Consider the following 19,757-nt stretch of genomic DNA (forward strand, 5'->3'; position numbering starts at 1 on the left):
TTTTAGTAGACTGAGATACAGTCACTCCCATCAATGTTAGGTTTATGAATAAAACTGTTCTCTAGCTTTTTCTGTAAAGTTAAGGACTTTCAGAATCCCGTAGAAGTTAAGGGTACTTCACTGAAAATAGTCCTTACATTGCCTCAGAGAGGCAGCTTAAATGCAGCTAAGTTTCATTCTTGCCTGAGACTACATGAAAAGGTATCCTGGTTATAGTTTTAAATCACAGAAACCTGTAAAGCAAACAATAATGCATGAGAGGTACCGAAGTCGAGAGAAGTGTATGGCAGTGCTGTAAACCAGGTCCTTTTCCCATTATGCTTACTTTATTATAGCAAAGGGGGGAAAAGGGGGGGGGAAGTAGTACTTTATGTCCTTTACAAATTATGCTTCAGCTTCATTTCTGTGATTTAGTCCCTTCACATCAAGTGTTGTTGTGTGACTACAAGATCTAGTTTTTCTTTGTTCCTTTATCTAAAACACCTAAAAAAGCAGCTCGTGTAATGCTTGTTCACCTCTGTAGTTCTTTGTTATCCAAGCCAAAGAGTAAAGAACACAAAAATTTTAATTAGCAAACAACTCTCCACACAGACTTTGTTGGTACAACATAGTTATAAGTACATCTACAAACACATACAGGTTCGTTGGACTATGACTTTTTTAAAATATATTTTATATGACAATGTGAACAAATTTGGAAAAAACAAATTACTTCAACCTTATGTAGAGGTAGCTGAACAGTACACTGTTCAGTGATCTGAGAGTATAATTTAAGTTTAATTTCAAGTTCATTACAGTGCACAAAAGGATGTTTTACAAACAAATGGAATATACAAGTCCACAAAACTTCTTATTTTAAATGGCTTGATAGATATATTTCTGGCACTCTTGTAACCACATAGCTTGATGGAATTAAACTGAACAAGTATATGGTACCAAATTAAGACATCTTACACAGATAGTCTTTTGCTCCTCATTTTTGTACTTCTCCCATTCCTCACCAGGGAATTACAGAAGCTATTACATTGTTTTTGCTACACTTCTGCTCTGTAAACCTTTGTTCTGCAAGTTGAATGTAAAGATTTTAAAGGTGCATATGTTTATATTTATAAAATATATGGCTATGACTATTACAAAGCTCAAGAATGGCAATAACAGAATACAGGCACTTCTATGTGAGGGTTACTTTAGACCTTATGAAACTCCAACATTAGTAAGCACTTCACATGATACCTGGATGAGTAAATCAATGTAATAGTTCAGTTTTTCATTATCTACCATTTTAATAATCTCTAAGCAGATTAGTTTCTTGTACCCAGACAACATTTATATAGCAAAGTGTTTCAAAATAGTGACTTTGCTGAAACTAACGTTTTTCTGTAGCTGTAAGACTTTCAGTGATTTACTGGGCTTTGGAATAAACCCCAGATTCTAAACTATGTGCTGTACCAGTGACAGGTTTGGTTGTGAAGCTGACATTAACTGTGAACTAAGCAGGGGTTGAGTTCATCTGATGTAGGGCTCAGGGGAACAGGGAACACTACCTTAAGTACATATAGTTCCAGGGGGTTTTTATGAACAAAAAACCCCTGTAGTTAATTTACACTTTTTAAAAATAAGAGTTTGTGAACATGTTCTCCATTCCTAAACACTATGTAAATACAACTCCTGTCTGTCATTAATTTAAACAACAGGAAAATTTCAGCACCAAGTAGAAATCATTAAAAGACCATCTAAAACAAAACTTAATTTTAGAAAACTCTTTCTCTACAGCACAGATTCAGCCAGACCTGCTACATCCAAATCCATGTGATTTTTTTTTTTTAGATTAAAATAATCTTTGGATTAAGAAATCCATGGTTCGGGTGTTTTGGTAGTAAGTAGTCACACAGGACAGGAGGATAGGTCAAGCAGTAGGTCAGCCATTCAGTATGACAGCTGGTATCTCTTATTGCTACAAGGTAATGGAAGGTATCAGCACTTAAAATAAGAATAGTAAAAACAAACCAAAAAAACCCCAAACACCAAAACTAAAAGGAACTTTTATAATTAACACTAGAATGTCACTTAAGACATAGCATGATAATGGCCTATCACCTCATTTTATCATTTTATTATTAAAGCTGCTGAACTACTTTCTTTAACTATGTAAGTTCACTGTCAGGTTTCATGATTTTTCCTGATTTTAATCCAGTCCTATCTCAGGTTTACTTTCAAGCAAGTCATGCTAGCCAAGATAGCAGCTATTTTTATGGAAACATATCTCCCTAAGTTATTGCTAGACAAAGGAGCACATAAGACAAAGCAAAGTTAATTTGAGTGTCATATGTCTGTCTATATATAGGAATGAAAAATTAGTATTACTTCCTGCAGAAAACTTCTCCAACTGTTTTTAATTGGAAACCATATAATGTATGTATTGGAAGATTTGGAAAGGTGATACAGCCAGTCTTTGCTATTTATTTTAATGTATTTTGCTAGATATGTCATTTACAGAAAAGTAAATTAATAGAACTATCTTATACATGCAAGTCTAAAACTTTCAAAAAGTCTCTGGGAGATGTTTAGGTGATGATGCCCAGGAGACTGCCACTCAGTTACAGTTCAGTCTACTCTTGGTACTCCACCTCCAGCACAGATGACTTGCTTTTTGCATTTCCCCCTCTTTTTTTTATTTTTTAGAAGGTGGACTGGTCATATTACCTTGTAAATAAAAGAAAAAAAAAAATCTATTGATTTTAGTAATCCTAAAGGGTCAATGGAAATTGACGACTTTGAAGAACTAACAAGAAGCCTATTGCCCTCACAACAAAGATTAATTGATTCTTCTGGCCACACAGGAACTGCAAGCTTGGCTCACTTTTTTTTAAAAAAAAAAAAAAAAAAAAAAAAAAAAAAAAAAAAGAGGAGTAAGACTGGTTATGGTACTGGGTTAGGTGTCTAGCAAAATGTGAGAAGCTTAAATAAAATCCTTGCCCAATTAGTATTTTATCTATTCAATGCTGTGTCTATAATTAAAGTGAAAGTATTTTTAAATCTGTTCAGCTGTTGATTCATGCCTGTAATAAGTGTTGCATTTATTTCCTTGTACTGATTAATACAATTGAAAAAAAAAAAATTCAGCAATACTGGGGCATAACTAGAAGATTTTTTTTGTTTTTAAACATCATTACTGAAACTTTACCATCTCAGCTCACTGAAGGATAAGGCTCCTCCTTGTCCAGCTCTTCCTGGACAGGTTTGTGTTCCTTAGCAAATCTGTTTCTCAATATTTTTTTTTCTTCTGATGGAATTTGCAGACTTTAGGCATTAATCTAGGATATGTGGCCACAGAGCAGTCCCAGACAGAATGCTACTGTACATGTAAACTTTCTTGATGAGTTTGATTTGTGGTGCATATGCAGATCAGTTATATGCATTACATGCACTAGAGTCCAGTGCTTCCAGGTTGCAACAAATGCACTGGGCATTCATGATACAGGGCATGTACATGAGCTTCTGCTTAGGAAGTTCTGTCAGCTTTACTCAAGGCTAACAAAATATAATATTAACTTTTAAAATCAAGGATTCTTTCCATGCCAATTTCTAAGTCATCAAAATAGGCAGAATATGAGTATGTAGAAAATGTAGCATGCAGGACAAAAGAACAATGAGGCCAGGGAGAAAACAGTTTAAAAGAGATATTTAAGGTCCTTTTTCTCTCAGATAAGAGTTACAAAGTGACAGCATTTTTCTATGGGAGCGATAGCAGCCCCTTATGTTATGCATTAATACATAATGGTTTAAGGAAGAATTGCATTTAATGCAGCTTCACTTCCAAACAAGTAGAAGTTACTTCATTACTGACTTAAGAAGACAAATGCCACAGCAGGTGTCGGCCACCATACACTTGTTACTGTTCAGAACACGTATGTATTTCTATACACTGTTTACAGAGAAGCATGTAAATTACCACCTATGGAAGAAGTGCAGCAATCTAGCAGCATGGGAATAAGCTGTAGCATTTCTAGAGTAGCTCAATGCAAACACAGGATACGTATTCCATTTGCATCACAAGGTTGCAACGTGTTTGTCGTCCATTCGTTTCTTTGGTACCCTTATGGAAAAGTTCTATAGAATTTAACAAGAGGGGGAACAAAGGTAGTTTTATGGTAACTTAACAGCATGGAAATTACTTTTACCTAATAAATATTTCTGATGAGATTATGATAAAAAAAACACACATTGTTTTAGAACATGGGGAAAATGGACATTAAATTCTATTGCATTTTTCCATAAAGGCATGGCATGGCAAAAAGTGCTATCCTGGGTAAAAATAACAAATTTATATCATTCTGTAACATTCTAAATTCAGTCTATTTTTTGCCACTGAAAAGGAAAATAGTAGCTTAGAATAAAAGGCCCAGTTCTGCTCATATTGAAATCAGTGAAAGTCAAAGTCAGATGGAGGCAAGATCAGTCCCAGAAGGTGGTACACTGAAAGCAGTAAAAGCAGCAAAACAAGTATATGAATCGTTGATTTAAAAAAAAAATAAATCAAAACCAAAATACTTCCTATTCTCATTTCTGCCCTATTTTTACCTGCTTTATAGCTAGAAGCAGTCACGCTAAAACTCACTTGTTTTTCCTTGGGTGTTAACTATTATTAGCAACACTACCCAGTCTCTTAAGAGAAATGAAATGACTGGGTAGAGATCTGAAGCTAACAAAAACCTGAACAGTGGGGTGAAATAAATAGCGTTTATTACAACATATTCCTTCTCATGTGACACAAACTGCCCTCCGAGTCCTACAGTTCAAAACAGCTCCTCCCTCCCCTCACATACACTCCAAACCCGAATTCCACCAAAGAATTAAAACAAGAAATAAAACTGATCTTAACAGCAACAGAGTTGATGGAAAAAAAACCCCAAAACTATGTAGTAACCTACAATGAAATGATACCAGTACTTCCAGTTTTCTTCAGGAGAAGCCACTTTTCATATATTGTGGCTCTTCTTCGCATTTATTTGTAGCCATTATCCATTCTTGCAAGGAAGAGTTCAGATAAAAATTAAACTCCAAGTTATTTTATGTTCTGTGAAAAATTAGGGGCTAGATCCTTCTGTCACCACTATGGCCAATTCCCACTGACATCAACTGGTCAGTACCTGAATTTACACAACCACTTAAACATTCATGCTTAAGGTTAAGCATGTGCTTGACTGTTTTGTGGTATCAGGAACCTAGTTGCCAGCATAGGATCAAGCTCCAGCAACTGTGCTTGAATTATTTCAGACATAATCTGTGTATTCAAAGACTTCACAGCAGGCTGATTTGGGGTCGGGGGGGAAAATCCTTCTTAGGCTACAGTAGAACTGGGGATAAGTAGAAAAACATTCAAAGTACTTGAACACAAATATCTGAAAAATTATCAGCAGTTGCCTATGCACTGCTAGAATCATCATTTTGCCCCAGTCATAAATACAGGGTAAAAACACTATAAATAAAGCAGCTCACTTTCCTTTAGAGAATGAACACATAAATAATGTACATTTTGAAACAAAAAATCATAGTGCAAAAATAAATTATCAAACGGAAGTTGTGAACATTATTTTACACAATGCTATATAAAACCTGAACCACTTGGAATAAAAGACTTTGCAGTTCACTGAAATAATGCATTAACATTATTATTTCTGCTTCACATTAAACTGCACAGTTTATCCTTTATCCACTAAAAAAAATAAAAAGAAAATAAATTAAAAAACCTCTTAAGCTTTTTAAAAGGTTTATGGCAAACAAGATCACTTTTTGTTCTATCACATTTGTTATTAATTTAGCAGTGCAGTGATTGAATAATCAACTCGGAGTTCCAAATGGAAACTATTAAAGTATCCATAAACATCCCTTGCTCTTTATAACTCATTTTCTTCGAAATTCAGGCTTGAAACATCCTGACACTCCAATCTGTAAGACATTATTGCAGTTAGATGAAGTTACAAGAGACAGTCTATAGTCAAGTACTGTGGGAGACTTCACAGCTCTCCTTCTCACCATCACCGTGATCTTGTACGAGACATGAATGTAAGGACACGTCTGATGCCATTCAAGCGGTCTTTGAGGGATTTCATGGCAAGGAAAGGGAGCTGAGCTCTGTTCTCAAGTGGAAGGACAGCCAGGACCCACCAGCACCAGGCTGGGCCATTAGGGTTAGACTGCAGTCGGGGAGGGGGGGGCAGGGAGAAAAAAAAATAGAAGTTAGGATACTCATAAATGGTAAGGTCTTCTTTTAGAAGAGTTAACTCTGAAAGCACAGTATTCTGATAGAAATCTAGCAAGCAGGTCATTTCATTGCCAACCTAATGGCTTGAGAGTACAGCTTGGCTTGGAACAAATTACAACCAAGTTGCACCTTTCCTGAAAATAAGATGTTGAAGGCATAAGCAAGATGCATTTCTACTTCTAGCAACAGTTTATAGGTTGGGCCTTCTACTTTTTTTTTTAAATGTATTTTGTTCCCATGTTGTTATTGATCCAGTTCTTTGGGATTCCTGCCTCCCTTCTTCATACTTTATGATACTACTTCATATTTAGTTTCTGTTGTTATATGCTGTTATTTTTAAATGGATCCCTACCATTTGCAGTCCTTGAACGAGAATACCAAGTTTCCTCTTGTCTGTTTTCTCTCAATCATTTAATTGGGGAAGTAGGTAAAAAGGCATTTAAGTCTCCTGGGATTACTGCAGTCAGTTAAGCAGTCTCAGGAAGTTACCAACATTAAATGCAAGCCTTTTGTTTGCAGCTGTGCTACCACTGGTGTATGGAACATAACTTAGATACTTAGCTTATGCAGAATAAATGAAGAGTATTCATATTTTCATCCTAAACCACAATGCCTCCCAGCTTATCGGATATCCCTGCTATTTCTGTCTCTAAAAGTTACATAAGCCACTGATTCTGAATACCTGTGGGTCAGGATCCTTAGCTGGCATTGGACCAAAATGACTGAGAATTCGACTTTTGAGTGCTTGCTTGAGGGAGTTAAACCACATATATGCCTGATCGTAGACAGAATCGTGGAGAACAAGTAATGCAGCATACTCTTGTCCTTGCACCTGAAGTGAGTAAAGAGCAGAGGAAGGTTACTGTTAGTTCAGTCTGCATGTTGGGGAAGGTACATGATCAAATTTTAGGATTTTCTAGGGTTGGTAGGGGAAAGGAAAAGAAAGAAAAGCATACTAAGAGTTCTGGGATAAATCTTGAAAGTTGGTTTGGTGTCCCCCATACTGCTCCAACCCCCATCTATCAAATCCTTCACTTTCTTAGCCTATATTCTAAACCAAAGATACCCATTTGCAAAACAAGCACTTTCTGGATTGCTATATGAAAAAAACTTTACATAAAACACACACACAGAGATTATGCAAAGATTTATTTTTTTTTTTTAATTTTAGCAGCTCCTCAGAGTAAACATTTTATCTTCTCATTGTATACCAAAACCTCATACATCACCCAGAATACTTTGACTGCCTATATATACACATATATATATATATATATATATATTTTTATTTTTTTTTAGTAAGAACTAATGTAAATAATTGTGAAGGTGTAGCGGACCCAGTCCTGCTCCTTACCTGAATTGGAGTTTCTAATTGTCTTCCATGCAAATAAAGGCATGTTTCTCCCCACTCCCTTATAAACTGCAGCTACTCTGCCTAGAATAATGGTAAGATCTCATCCTGGATTCACTTAGTTTTGCCTTCTGCTAAAAACCTCTAGCAAAACCTCTCTTCAGTATATGGGAAGTGTGTGTGCATGCTTGTGGTAACTATTGTTTTTACCATCTCTAATCATGAGCAGTTCGTAAATACCACAAATCTGTTTTACTAGAAACTGCTCTATAAAACCAGAACTCACCAAAAACATATGTGCTTAGAATTTCACGTAATACAGTTTAAATATTTCTCAGTTTACCTTTTGATCCTCAATATACTCAATATCTGCTGTATTATAGCCATCACGCTGGCTGTGCTGTATCACCTTAAATCTCCTCTTGCCAATACTGTCTACAACAGAGCGACCATCAGCAAAGAATTCAACATTTCTTATCTCCAGAATGCAGCCATAATCTGCAAACCTATTGAAATCAGAACAAAAGCAAGTAAACAATTCTTATTCTCTCCACCCTTAGTTCCACAGAACTGCCATACAGCCAGTCCCTACCACAAAGGTATTTAACAGTGTCAGCTCATTTCTATTGTTCATAGTACTGACCTGCTGTAGTTCAAATTATTCCACAATTGTTTTCAAAACTATCAGGAAGATTCAGGCTGTCTAATCTGATTAACACTAACTGCATGTTTTGGAAGACAGGGAACATCTTACGAAATTTAAAGTTATACAGCTCAGCAGCACACTTCTGGATAATCCTAATATGTTCACTCAATTTATACAGAAGAAAAAGTAGAATTCAGAGTATTAGAATTATGGCAGGATTATGAAATCTAGAAAGAAAAAAGTTTTACTGAAATTTCAGATTTCACTTGGTATGTATTTTGTGTACATCACACTTTTTGTGATGTATACATAACCTATAGGTATATACATAAAAAGAAGGGAGGAAAGCTATACACAGAGACAGACATTAAGGTCAAATTACCTAAGACTAACTGTAAATGACTCAATGTAAATGCTCAGCCAGTCCTCATGAAGGTCCTCTTGTGCCTCGGCAGCCTCCACTATATTCAGAGCAGTGAGGATATAAATGTATCCCAATAGCTTAGCTATTAGTTTTGTAATTTCAAAAAACCCTAAACCTGCCAACACACCAATCTGATTTATTGTGCCAAAGCATTCAACAGATTTCAAAACAGTAGAAAATACACTTCCTTTTCACTTGTAACAAGAGGTCTGCAGCTCAACTTCATATAATACACACTAGCTATGTGTGTTTCAAGAAAAATGGGCAGTCATATTAGCATCTAAGTGCTAAAGAGAGAAACTTCAGGCTTCTCAATGTCTTTAACAGGCATGATTAGGAACAAAATTTCTCTACTGGAAAACTATCACAGCTATTACAGCCATGGACCTTTCTGCACCTCTCCACAGAGACTTGCTCCAGACTAAGTGGGATACATCACATGGTCTGAGCATGCTGCTCACTCACCCCTTTACAGGGTCACTGATGCACATCCCAAATTGTTTGGTGCCAGTCTCCATGCACCTTCGAATCATCAGGCGATAACATGGCTCAAAGATGTGCAAAGGGCATGGGACTGTAGGATAAGCCATTGTGCAGACAAATATAGGAACATTCTTATTTAAGCTGTAAGAAAAAGAAAAAATCAGATATGACATTTTACTACTGACAAGGTATAAAATACATTTTATGCAATAACATTCTTTACAATTATTGTATCTTCAAATAGAAGTTATAACTTCTTTAGAATAAAATTCTCAATGAAGTAAGTAAAAACTAAAACTGTTTTTCTGCTTAATTGACTAGATACTATGAAAAGCGATATACCATTTACTAGCAGAAGGATTTTTATTTATGCTTTCTGGTTTTGCTAGTGAGAGCATTAATGCATCTTTATTATTGCTTTTATTTACTTTATTTCCCTTAATCTTCCCTTAATTCCCATTTCTTTCCTACCCAGTACCTTCCAACCCCCAGCCTGTTGGACTGCTTCCACCTACTGTCTCACTCTGTAGCTTTTGTGGAAGGCCGCTGAAAGCAATCACATTGCTTTATAATTTGTTTATAAAGCAACCATCTGGCTTGCTTCTACTTCTGTTTATTGTTTAGCACAGTGTCCAGTTTTTATGCTAACTCAAAGCACAATTTCACCTGGACCCTGTTCTCTTTGAAATCACATGATACCAAGAAAGAAGCGCCTTTGTCAGCACCTTGGCTTGTTTTCCACAGCAGCAGGAGCCATTCATCAGCTAACAGCAGTAGTATTAAAGATTGGATTTTACATAAATGGATTACATACTTGGAAAGCTCTGCTATTTCCTCTTCATAAATCTTTCTTCTTTCAGTGAGTTCCTCTGGAAGATATCTAGCTATTAACTCCTCCATTAGTACCGTTTTACAGTATTTCCTCATAGCCAAGCACTGCAGTAAAGACAGACGCAAGCAGTTACAGATAATGTCTAGCATTGCAAAACTTATGATGCCTATGCACAAGGTAGCCATCTGTTAGCTCCATTTTCTTATGCCTACAGCAAATCAGAAGGAGCTTTTAAGCTGGCATTGCCACTGGAGTTGTTTATTGAACTGTTCCCTATCTTATGGGCACTATCTTGGGAAATCTGGGAAGTAAAAGCACCTAGAGATTTTCTTAAGTACAGGTCTGGCCCTAAGGTTTCAACAGAGGAGACTATCCAAGCTTTGTAAGTCACAGGAGTGTTTTAAAAGTCACATTCTTCTTAAGTTACATTATACCTATTTTCAGTTGGGAAGTATCAAAGGTTTCCAAAGGTGCTACTTGATCCTATCCCCGTGCCCTTGAATCTATGCTGATAAAATCCAAGCATCATTACCTCCGAGAGCCCTTCCTTGCACAGGGGACATTTTGGGTTGTGATCCAAGCATCTCTCAAGACATTTGAGACAGAAGGTGTGTCCACAAGGTGTAGTGACAGGTTCATAGAAGAGCCTGGATTGGAAAATCCAAAACCAAAAAGACAACAATATCGTATACCAAAGCAAAAGAAAAAGCTGTTACCAAAAAAAGCTATATTCATTTACTAATTTAACCAGTGACTACTCCAGGGATAAAGTTGTTCCTTGCTTTTCATTTCTTCAAACAACTTTTGCATTTATTCAACTTACAAACTTTCTTACTGTCACCTAACATGAAAGGCGGCCCATGATGTGAGTGACCATGAGAGGGAATATTGTCATTAACTTGCAACAAGCCAGGATTTAATTTTCCTCTATGTGAGCAATAAACAGAAGCAGAAGTTGGACCATCTGACTTTTTCTAATGAAACTGAGAAATACTTGCACAACTATTACTATGGAAATCATGTGATTACTTGTATATGTAGAGCTAAGCACAAAATAGCTATTTGCAGTAATAGCTCACATAAGTAATTGCAATAAACTATTAGTGCCAACTCTAATGTGGACTTAGAAAGCAGTTTTGTTGGCATAGACAGTTTTTAACCTTCAAATGACTGCTTTTCTGGAAAATGAGTGACATCAGGTTCAGGTTTCATATAGGAAAATATTTAAATATATAAGGTCATGTCTTTGAAGTATATTGGTATCTAATCCTTACGTATTTCAAGTAGCTCTGTGACACTTATTTTCAGGGAAGGATTTTTTACTTATGATTACATCATATTGCAAAGTGATGTTTCCTTGCCCATAAGTACCATAACAAGATGTAAATAATATGGAAGGGTTTTTATAGAAAACATTCAAAACTAATTTGTTTGACACAGACTATATTCTAAAGCATTTTAAGGTCTCAAATATTAGTCTAATTATAATTTAAGTCAATAAGTTTATTTGAATTAACAAGTTTACTTTAAAATATTACAGTTTATCAAAACAGTACACTGAGTTCTGTTATACACGTGGAAATTCTAAACATGTAAATCCACATTTATTAGAAGATGAGTATATTTAAGAACATAATTGGCTTTTAACAAGATAGTCACAGCCAGTTTATTAAATGTCATTAGTTACTATAAATATTGACATTTAAGCAAGGGAACATATAAAGTAGTATCTAAAATATCACACACCTATCTTATTGCAACTTGCCTGTATAACTGAAAACTCTTGTTAATTGTTTCATGAACAGAAACCTCACTGCACCAAGGCTACTTTATTGCTTTGAACTATGTAAAATACTGAATTCTACAACATGTTTCAGTAAGCACTGGTTTGCATATGTAATTACTTAGTAGTGACTTACTTGATCTGAAATGTTAGCATAAAGACAAGAAATTCCTGTTAAAATGCATGGTTCTGCTCTAGCTGTCAGGAAACCCAGCACCAGTTTTTCCCAAACTCTGGACCAAGCTTTATGATGATGTGCAGAAAGAAACAGTATATTCCAAGATTTCTCATGACAATGTCAAGCTATTGTAACAGTAGAAACTAAATCATCATTCCTGCAAAACTGCTGAGTAATGCTTATTTTCTGCTTGCTGCTGGAGCAAATGTAGATCAATAACATTTTGGCCACTCCATCAGACAAATAGGTTAATAACAGCTCCTGCAGTTAATTGAGATCAGGTCAGTAGGTCACTAGGTAATTAGTTCAAAGCATCTCAGGATCCAAAACCTAAAATACTGCTGAAGAACATGGCAGGAAATAGTTATAATCAATCTGCATTAATAGCAAGAAAAAGATCTTGTAACATCTTCCCTTAGCACAAGCCTTTGTTACTGCAGTGATGTTACAAAGCTCACATCCTTCTAGATGCAAGGCCTGTATTTGGGATTGCAATTACAAGACCAGCATCGCTATCCTCTATACTGTCAGGGAATCGGCAGTCCTTGAGCCAATTCCTTTACAAATGTATTGTACTCTGTCTGTTTCTGATTTAACATAGAGGATGAGGAAGTAGGGCTAATTAATTTTATTAAAAACATCTGAAAAATGCTTTGTGGACATAATAATCATAAACATGCAGACTCATAAAAACCAGCTATGACTAATTGTGTGGCTTTCTGTTAGAGGAAAGTTTTGCTCTTAGTAGTATCAAGTGTTTCAACAGCTGTGTGAACTTTTGAAGCATGTTTCAGCTGTAGGCAGACAGAGGAAGAAGGAGCAGATCTGATTTATTCCAAGCAGAAGCAAGTCAAACAACACAGCAGTTGTTCCCCCAAAGGTTTCAGTTTGTCTGAAATAAGTTGAAGCCCACCCTCCCCATACAAACAAAACAAAGCAAATCCAGATTTCTCAAAGCAAAGGCCTTCAGGAATAAATCCATGAAGAGGCTGCTATTTAAGAAATTAAAATGTAGTGCAAAACTAACCCCAATATGGATTATTGATAAGACAAACCTAAGCAACACTCACTGCAGAGGTCAAGATCCCTGTGAAACACCTTCCCAGTATTTCCTTCTAAGTCAGTAACAAAACCCCACACATATCTGCCAAAGAAAATGTTCTTTACAAAACAAGTAGTAAAGCAGATGTAGTTGACAACTTCTACTGGTTTTATCAAGTCATTGCAAGAATAACTTGTTTAACTGGAAGAAGAGATCATCAAGCAAATGGAGTGATGGCCTTAGTAAGCTTAAGGAACACATCTCTTAAGCAATGGAGGAAATACATGCTCTTGTTTGCTTGCAAGATCCTCCTATGGCAATAGCAGCAACACAGCATTTTACATGCAAGCTTGGAACATTCATAGGATGTCATCTCTTTAGCTATTTTGTACATTATATAATATCATACCCGGCTCTACAAATTCCAAAGGACAAACTGTGGTTTTGTGCACTGTGTGTGTCAGTGGGTGGGCATGTGTAAGTGGTGAGAGGAAATCTTTCAGACATCTTCACTAATACGCTTAACCCTCAACGTGACCTTACGTGCCCTTTCCCAAACAATCTCTAGCCCAGAGTAGATCAAAAATTTTCTATTCATCAACAGCATTCTGAACCAAAGGTCTAGAAATGCATCACTGAAGTAACAATTATAACAAGTAATTTTGAGTCAGAGGGAAAAATAAGTACCAAGTAAGCTAGAAAATCTTTAGGTCATAAAAGGAAAAAAACAGCTTAGAAGCTAAAGACATCCATGAGAAAACAACAGATACCTCATACACAAGGAGCAGTCCAAATCCGATGGATCCACAAATTCAAATGGAGTATGTTGTACAGTACCACTTCCCTTAGTGTCAACTGTATCTATCAATAACAAAAAACACATTATAAGGTAATTGAACAGAACTATGTAAGCACAATGGTATTCCATGTATCTACAAGCAGCATCGTATATTTAAATGTGTATTGAATACACTTGCAACTTACTGACTCATTAAGCATCACTGCAACAATTTCTATGCAAAGCATCAAATTCAGACTTGGCACATACCAGCATACCTCCCCTTAATTTTGGTGCCATTATACCCACTTACAGAGGGCTGAATTTAGCCTTGCATTAACAATTAATTTCAAAATATTTTTATTAGCGTTGGAAATCTAAACTGGGACAAATTCTTCTGTCATACCATTGTAAATTCATACCACAGCATGAAAACATGGTCAGATATCAGGAACAGAGTTTGTACTTTTAAACAAACTTTTAAAAATTGATCCAGAAAGCACTAAGACACTGCGAAACATTGATTGATGTTCCTTAGAAGATTCAGAGCTCTGCTGATGAGTAAGCACTTGACCCAACCTTCTCAACCCCCTTTTTAGACTAACATTTTCTTTTTTCTCCCCACACAAAGATTCCACGTTATGCTCTGATAAGGCTAAAGAGAAAATACAGAAGCCAAAGTGTAATTTGGATCCTCTTCCTCTAAATTTTATAGAGGTAAAATTTCCACTGATTGCATCCCATGGAACTTATCCTGTGTGTGATTAAACACACCTTTCTTCATCAGTTTGCAGGGTACTTCATCATTTCGCATCTCCTCTGAGCAGCACTTCCTTTTCAGGAGGCTGCATTTCTCAGAAATGAGAAAGGCAGACTCTGGCACGGAGGTGACTTTGTTCTCCTCCTCTGAGCAGTCCTTTTTGCTCTCTGCAATTTGTATAGACTTCCTCAAACTACCAGAAGTAGTTACATTTGGTTCCTCTTGAATGGGAAAACCCTTTTTCTGTTCCACATTTACCTGTGTGAAGAGAAGACTGACATAAGACCAACCTTCCAAAAACTTGGTAAGGAAAAACCCCAAGCCTGTCACAAGTCTTTAATATTATGAATCACCAGGAAGGACTTTGTAGGTCAAGAAGCAACAGTTGCAGAATTACTGTGTCAGGGCCTGATTTTAATGAAAACAAACATGCGATCTATTTTACCCCACACCCCACCATGGCACTGAATATCTTCAGCCCTTATGTGTGACTTTACAGCTTGGTCATGAAACTCTATTCAGGCAGAAATATGGCTAGATCTCAGGTTAAATATAGTGTTATCACTCAACCTATGGAAAAATGCATATTGTTTATATCATAAGGATGGCATCAACCATCAAGGCAACCAAAACAATGTGCGTTTATTTTAAGGAAGCGGTATAAATACATAAAATTTGTAACAGAAAATGCACAGAGCTTCCTTCAGCAAGATAGATTTCTTTCACAAAGGGTAAAATGATAAGTCTTTATCGTGTTACAGCTACAGAACAACCTGTGAGCAGCCATTACACAGGACATCACCTATCAGCTTGTCACATCAACTCCTCAGATGAACCTGAAAGCAGATACTGTGGACTGAGATCAGGAACTGTGGTGATGTGTAACGTGCAGAAAGATGAGTGAACTGTCCCTCAAGTGACTTCATGGAAGGGTCATACAACAGGATTTCTTTTCAGAATATCCTAACAGCCCTTCCAGAAGGCAATGTCACTGATTGTTCTTATCAGTCTCAACAAGGCTACTCAAAACCTACCATTTTTGTTTGTAAGGACTAGTGAAGTTTTCTTGTACGTACACAGTATACACAAAACTTATCCTCAAAGTTCGGGTTTCAGTGAAGCAAAAGTGGCCCTTACAAACCCATGAGTGTCAACCTCTACAGCCATTCACAAAACTATGGCTGTGATACCAAACTTATGGAATAGCTAATACATCTTACCTGACGCTACAATAACATCTAAGCAGTTACAGAATCTGATGATCATCAGATGTCAGAATCTGACATCATCAGTTTTCAAGCTGAAACCCTAAATTTTAGCATTTCACAGCTTTTGAGGGTATCTCAATCCAATCTTCAGAGGCCCTTTCCCACTACCAACTACGTGGAAAAGCTGAAGACAGTTACAGGAATAGTACTCAGTTCTGGAAAAAAAGTTATCAGAACAACAACAGAGAACTTCTGTTAAAGAAAAAGAAGTCAGATAAAGTCAGGTGGTTTTGTATCTTCCAAAACTCAGTAAAAATCTGAGGAAAATCTATCCTCTTATCTCCCAGAGGCAAAAAGGAGAAAAGGCTTCCCAATGCAAACATAAAACACACAACAAATTCAGAACCACACATCAGACTTGATCTTTACCTTGAGCAACCTCTGTAGGTTATGGCTGGTGCCTCCAGATCCCACTGAATTTAGGAGATTCCCCTTTAATCTAGAGTGATGTGACAACAGCTGCAGGATATCGGGTAAGTGTTCCTGAGCATTTCCCGGGATGAGTGAAAACAAACTAAGTAGAAGCTGTGATATAAAACAGAATACTTCACTGCTTAGTTCCTTCCTTGCAACCTCTAAATGAAAAAGCAAGTAAGGGAATAGCTGATTTTGTTAAAATCATTTAAAGAGCCCTTTAGACTAGGGTGAGAACAAAAAGAAGTGCAAGAGCTAATGCAATATAGGCCAAACACTCAGCAAGAGACGTTTTCAGAGTTAAATAAGCCCATAAAGTTATTAACCATTCTCTATGACATGACACACACATGCCTTTGTCCTCTTGTCCTGCGGTTCAGAGCTAACCAGAAGTTAAACATCTTTCTTAAATATGTTTTTTGCTGCACATCAGAAGCTTTTGCTGGAGTTTACTAGTACAGAAAGCACTCATCTCACAGGCTCAATCCAAGTTCGGTTAAGTAAACATCTCTGATACGGTAAACTGTAGCTATTTTTAATTCACTTATGTGAGAATACCGCAAAAAAGTGTAGGCAGTAGAAAAATGCTATTTCTTCATTTGCCATCAGAAAATAAGTGAATCTGTATCAAGTAGCAGCTTGTAGCCACTTGTACAGCATAGCTTATCAAATGATTAAGGGAAGACAGAGCTGAATGAAAGATTCACACTTCAAAAACTAATTTCAACACACTAGTAAAGTGATTCTGCTGATGCCTGAAGAAGCCACATGACAGCAAAGATTTCTTTTTAAGCCAAAAAGTATTCCACAGGATCACACTATGTCAAAACTAACAGGGACAGACAGTTAATACAAGCAGAACACCACAGCCACACCCAAAGAATTTCGTAAAATGTAGTATGTCATTGTTATGCAAACAGCCTTGGAAATGACCCAGTGCAGTACTGCATCATGGATGAACTCTGTGTCTGATGAGTGCATGAGTAATTCCTTCAGTCATAAGCAGCCTAGTTTTTCTCAGCACCCCACTGCTCAGAAATTAGGTGTCTTGGATAGGCTATTTGGAGTCTGAATTTAGAGACATATCTGTTTGTTCCTGTTCTTCTTGCTCTAGTGCACAGGAAATCTCCCAGCATGATTATGAGAACAAATCATGACACAATGACAGTGAAAGACTGCATGGTACCTCCTGGGAAAAGAAAACAACTGAACAAAACCCCCAAATATCAGTGAGAAAAATCACATGGAAATCAGAACCATGTATAAAATGAGATGAAAATTTAATTGCACTACAGCTATCCAGGTTATACTCTCTCACTTACCTTCATGAACAGTGCTTTACTGTCTGAATTCTACTGTGCTTTTAGGAAGCCTTACATATTACAACACACAGAAACCCAACAGTTTCCATCCCACCAGTGATGGATAAAAGTGTGAATGCACTAAAAGAAAATTCAGTACAAGGAAAAACAGAACTACATTTTTACTACTATAAGTTATCACTGCAACACTGAGCCTTTTAGCTACGACAACAACAACAAAAAAGGTCAAATATCAAAACACTGATTCACAAGAAATCAGAGATTTGAAGGGTGTGCTAAACAGAGCAGTCTTCACAAGAGCCATTTCAGAATCCATATACCACATCTCAGGCTGCTACTGAAAAAAGCCTCACTGCAGTTTCATTTTGTTCCTTATTTAGCATTAATTATTAGCAACCTTTAAAAACTATTTTAAAACAGCTCTTCCTTTGTTGACTGCTTCCTTTCATGCCTCCTTCACACACTGAACCTCATCGCCACGACTGGCCGTAGGAAGAAAGAGAGCTGCTGCTCCCAAGTGGAGTTTGAGGGGTGCTGCATGTTGCTTTCTGCCAGTCGATGGCCTGATGATTCGACAGCAGCCTCCCCTCTTCTGCACTCGGATATCGGCAATACATTGCCAAGCCAGGAAACTGATCAGAAATTTGACAGTAGGGAATCACAATAGTCTCTGGGTGGCAATTAACAATTCAGTTTTACTTCAAATTTGCTGATGCTGACACTGTAACTGTTTCCACATCGTGCCTGCTAAGTATGTTTTCTTGCTGCCTCCCTATTTTCAGGGAAGCAATGCACAGAACTCCAGTTTGAACAACAGTCTGGGTATATCTCTCCATCCAGCTCTTTGCAGTAATGAGAGAAAGAGGGGAGATATCCTCCTCTATGAAAGGCCACTGAAACCAGTAATTTAGGGAACTCACCTTTTGTGCTTCTGACTTGGCCGTCTTGTTCCCAGTATCTAGAGCAAGGCAGAATAGAAACTCTCTTAAAGCTTCTTCTGTTTTCCCCAGATTAGCTAATGCTTGTCCTTTCCTTAGGTGACCCTGCAATGAAATGCATCCCTAGTTGCAGCTTTTGCTTTTTTGTCATGAGAATATGAAATAAAACCAAGATGAAATTACAAAAGATCTTTCCAGAGAAGAAAAAGTTAGGCAGGGAGAAACACTAAGTCTCTTATAACTAGACACCACCAGTGTCTGGGGTTTTAACCACAATAGTCCTGAAAAATCTTACAAGCAGAACTAGGATATTCTCTAACTCAAACTTAAGTTCTACTTCTCCTACATTAATCTCCTAAAATAGACCTTACACATCCTTACAGAATGATATAAGCACAGCATTCAGTTTTTAGAGGGAGTTTGTGAACTTGAGATTCATCCAGGTCAAAGACAATAGCGTTAGCTTATCCTTCAGGATTATCACTCTCTCCCTTCACTCCAGGAAGCTCAAGAATATATCATGGTTATGTGTCTGTAAGTCACAGAAGTCCATTAAGTTACAGGACTTACAGCCTCCCTCAGATGCAGCTGTCTGACCATTCTGACAGTTTTCTCTCCAGAGCAGTATCCAGGTTTTAAAAACAAAGTACATGTGGAGTCAGAACTTACTTTCAACCAGTACGGCTGCAGCCTGCACGCTGTTTCTGCGTCATGCAACGCATCTTCACAAGCTTTCAAAGTAGAGTTAATCTGGGACCGGTTGCTGTAGAGTAAGTGGTCATTTGGAGCTGAAAAATAGAAAAAAAAACAGTTGATTTAAGTAAATTAAAAATTAGTTACATAAACTTTATTCCTTAATTTTTATCTTACAGTTTTTAAGCCACATGTTGGTGCTTCAAAGTTATACAAACCCCCAAAATACCCAGCCTTTAAATATCTCTGTGCTAACTGAAATCTGGAAACCTCTTTGGGCAACTCCAGACAAAATGTCAGCTATATATTACATAACTGCAGGGAACATCGTGTAAATCAACGCTGAGAGGCTCACACAGTAAGTGACCAGCTCTGAGTGAGGACCAGAGCGTTGGCACGTGAGGTGGCACAGGAATGCTGTCACTGCACGGAAGGCTTTCAAGATTTTTTAGTTTTTAAACGGTACATCAGGATCTTTTCGTGCCGTAGCAGGAAAACAAGTGACAACTCCAAGGACCAGAGCAGACAAAGCCATCTCCCACTTCCGCACCCTGCCTGCGGGAGCATCCCCTCGCGTGTG

General features: G+C 37.1%; 1 protein-coding gene across 1 annotated transcript; it reads right to left on the reverse strand.

The window, feature by feature from the left end:
• Positions 1–5,457: 5,457 nt before the first annotated feature.
• On the reverse strand, positions 5,458–19,272 carry LONRF3 (LON peptidase N-terminal domain and ring finger 3; the record flags this gene model as incomplete). Its single annotated transcript, XM_010176066.2, has 11 exons — positions 5,458–6,197; positions 6,948–7,097; positions 7,960–8,122; positions 9,152–9,310; positions 9,984–10,105; positions 10,534–10,648; positions 13,775–13,865; positions 14,557–14,800; positions 16,180–16,335; positions 18,467–18,589; positions 19,154–19,272. Coding segments are annotated over 11 exons (1,601 nt in total), but the record flags the coding sequence as incomplete, so codon positions are not given.
• Between the last annotated feature and the right edge of the window lie 485 nt (positions 19,273–19,757).

Source organism: Antrostomus carolinensis, unplaced genomic scaffold (assembly GCF_000700745.2).
Source record: "Antrostomus carolinensis isolate BGI_N321 unplaced genomic scaffold, ASM70074v2 scaffold44229, whole genome shotgun sequence".
NCBI classification, from domain to species: Eukaryota; Metazoa; Chordata; class Aves; order Caprimulgiformes; family Caprimulgidae; genus Antrostomus; species Antrostomus carolinensis.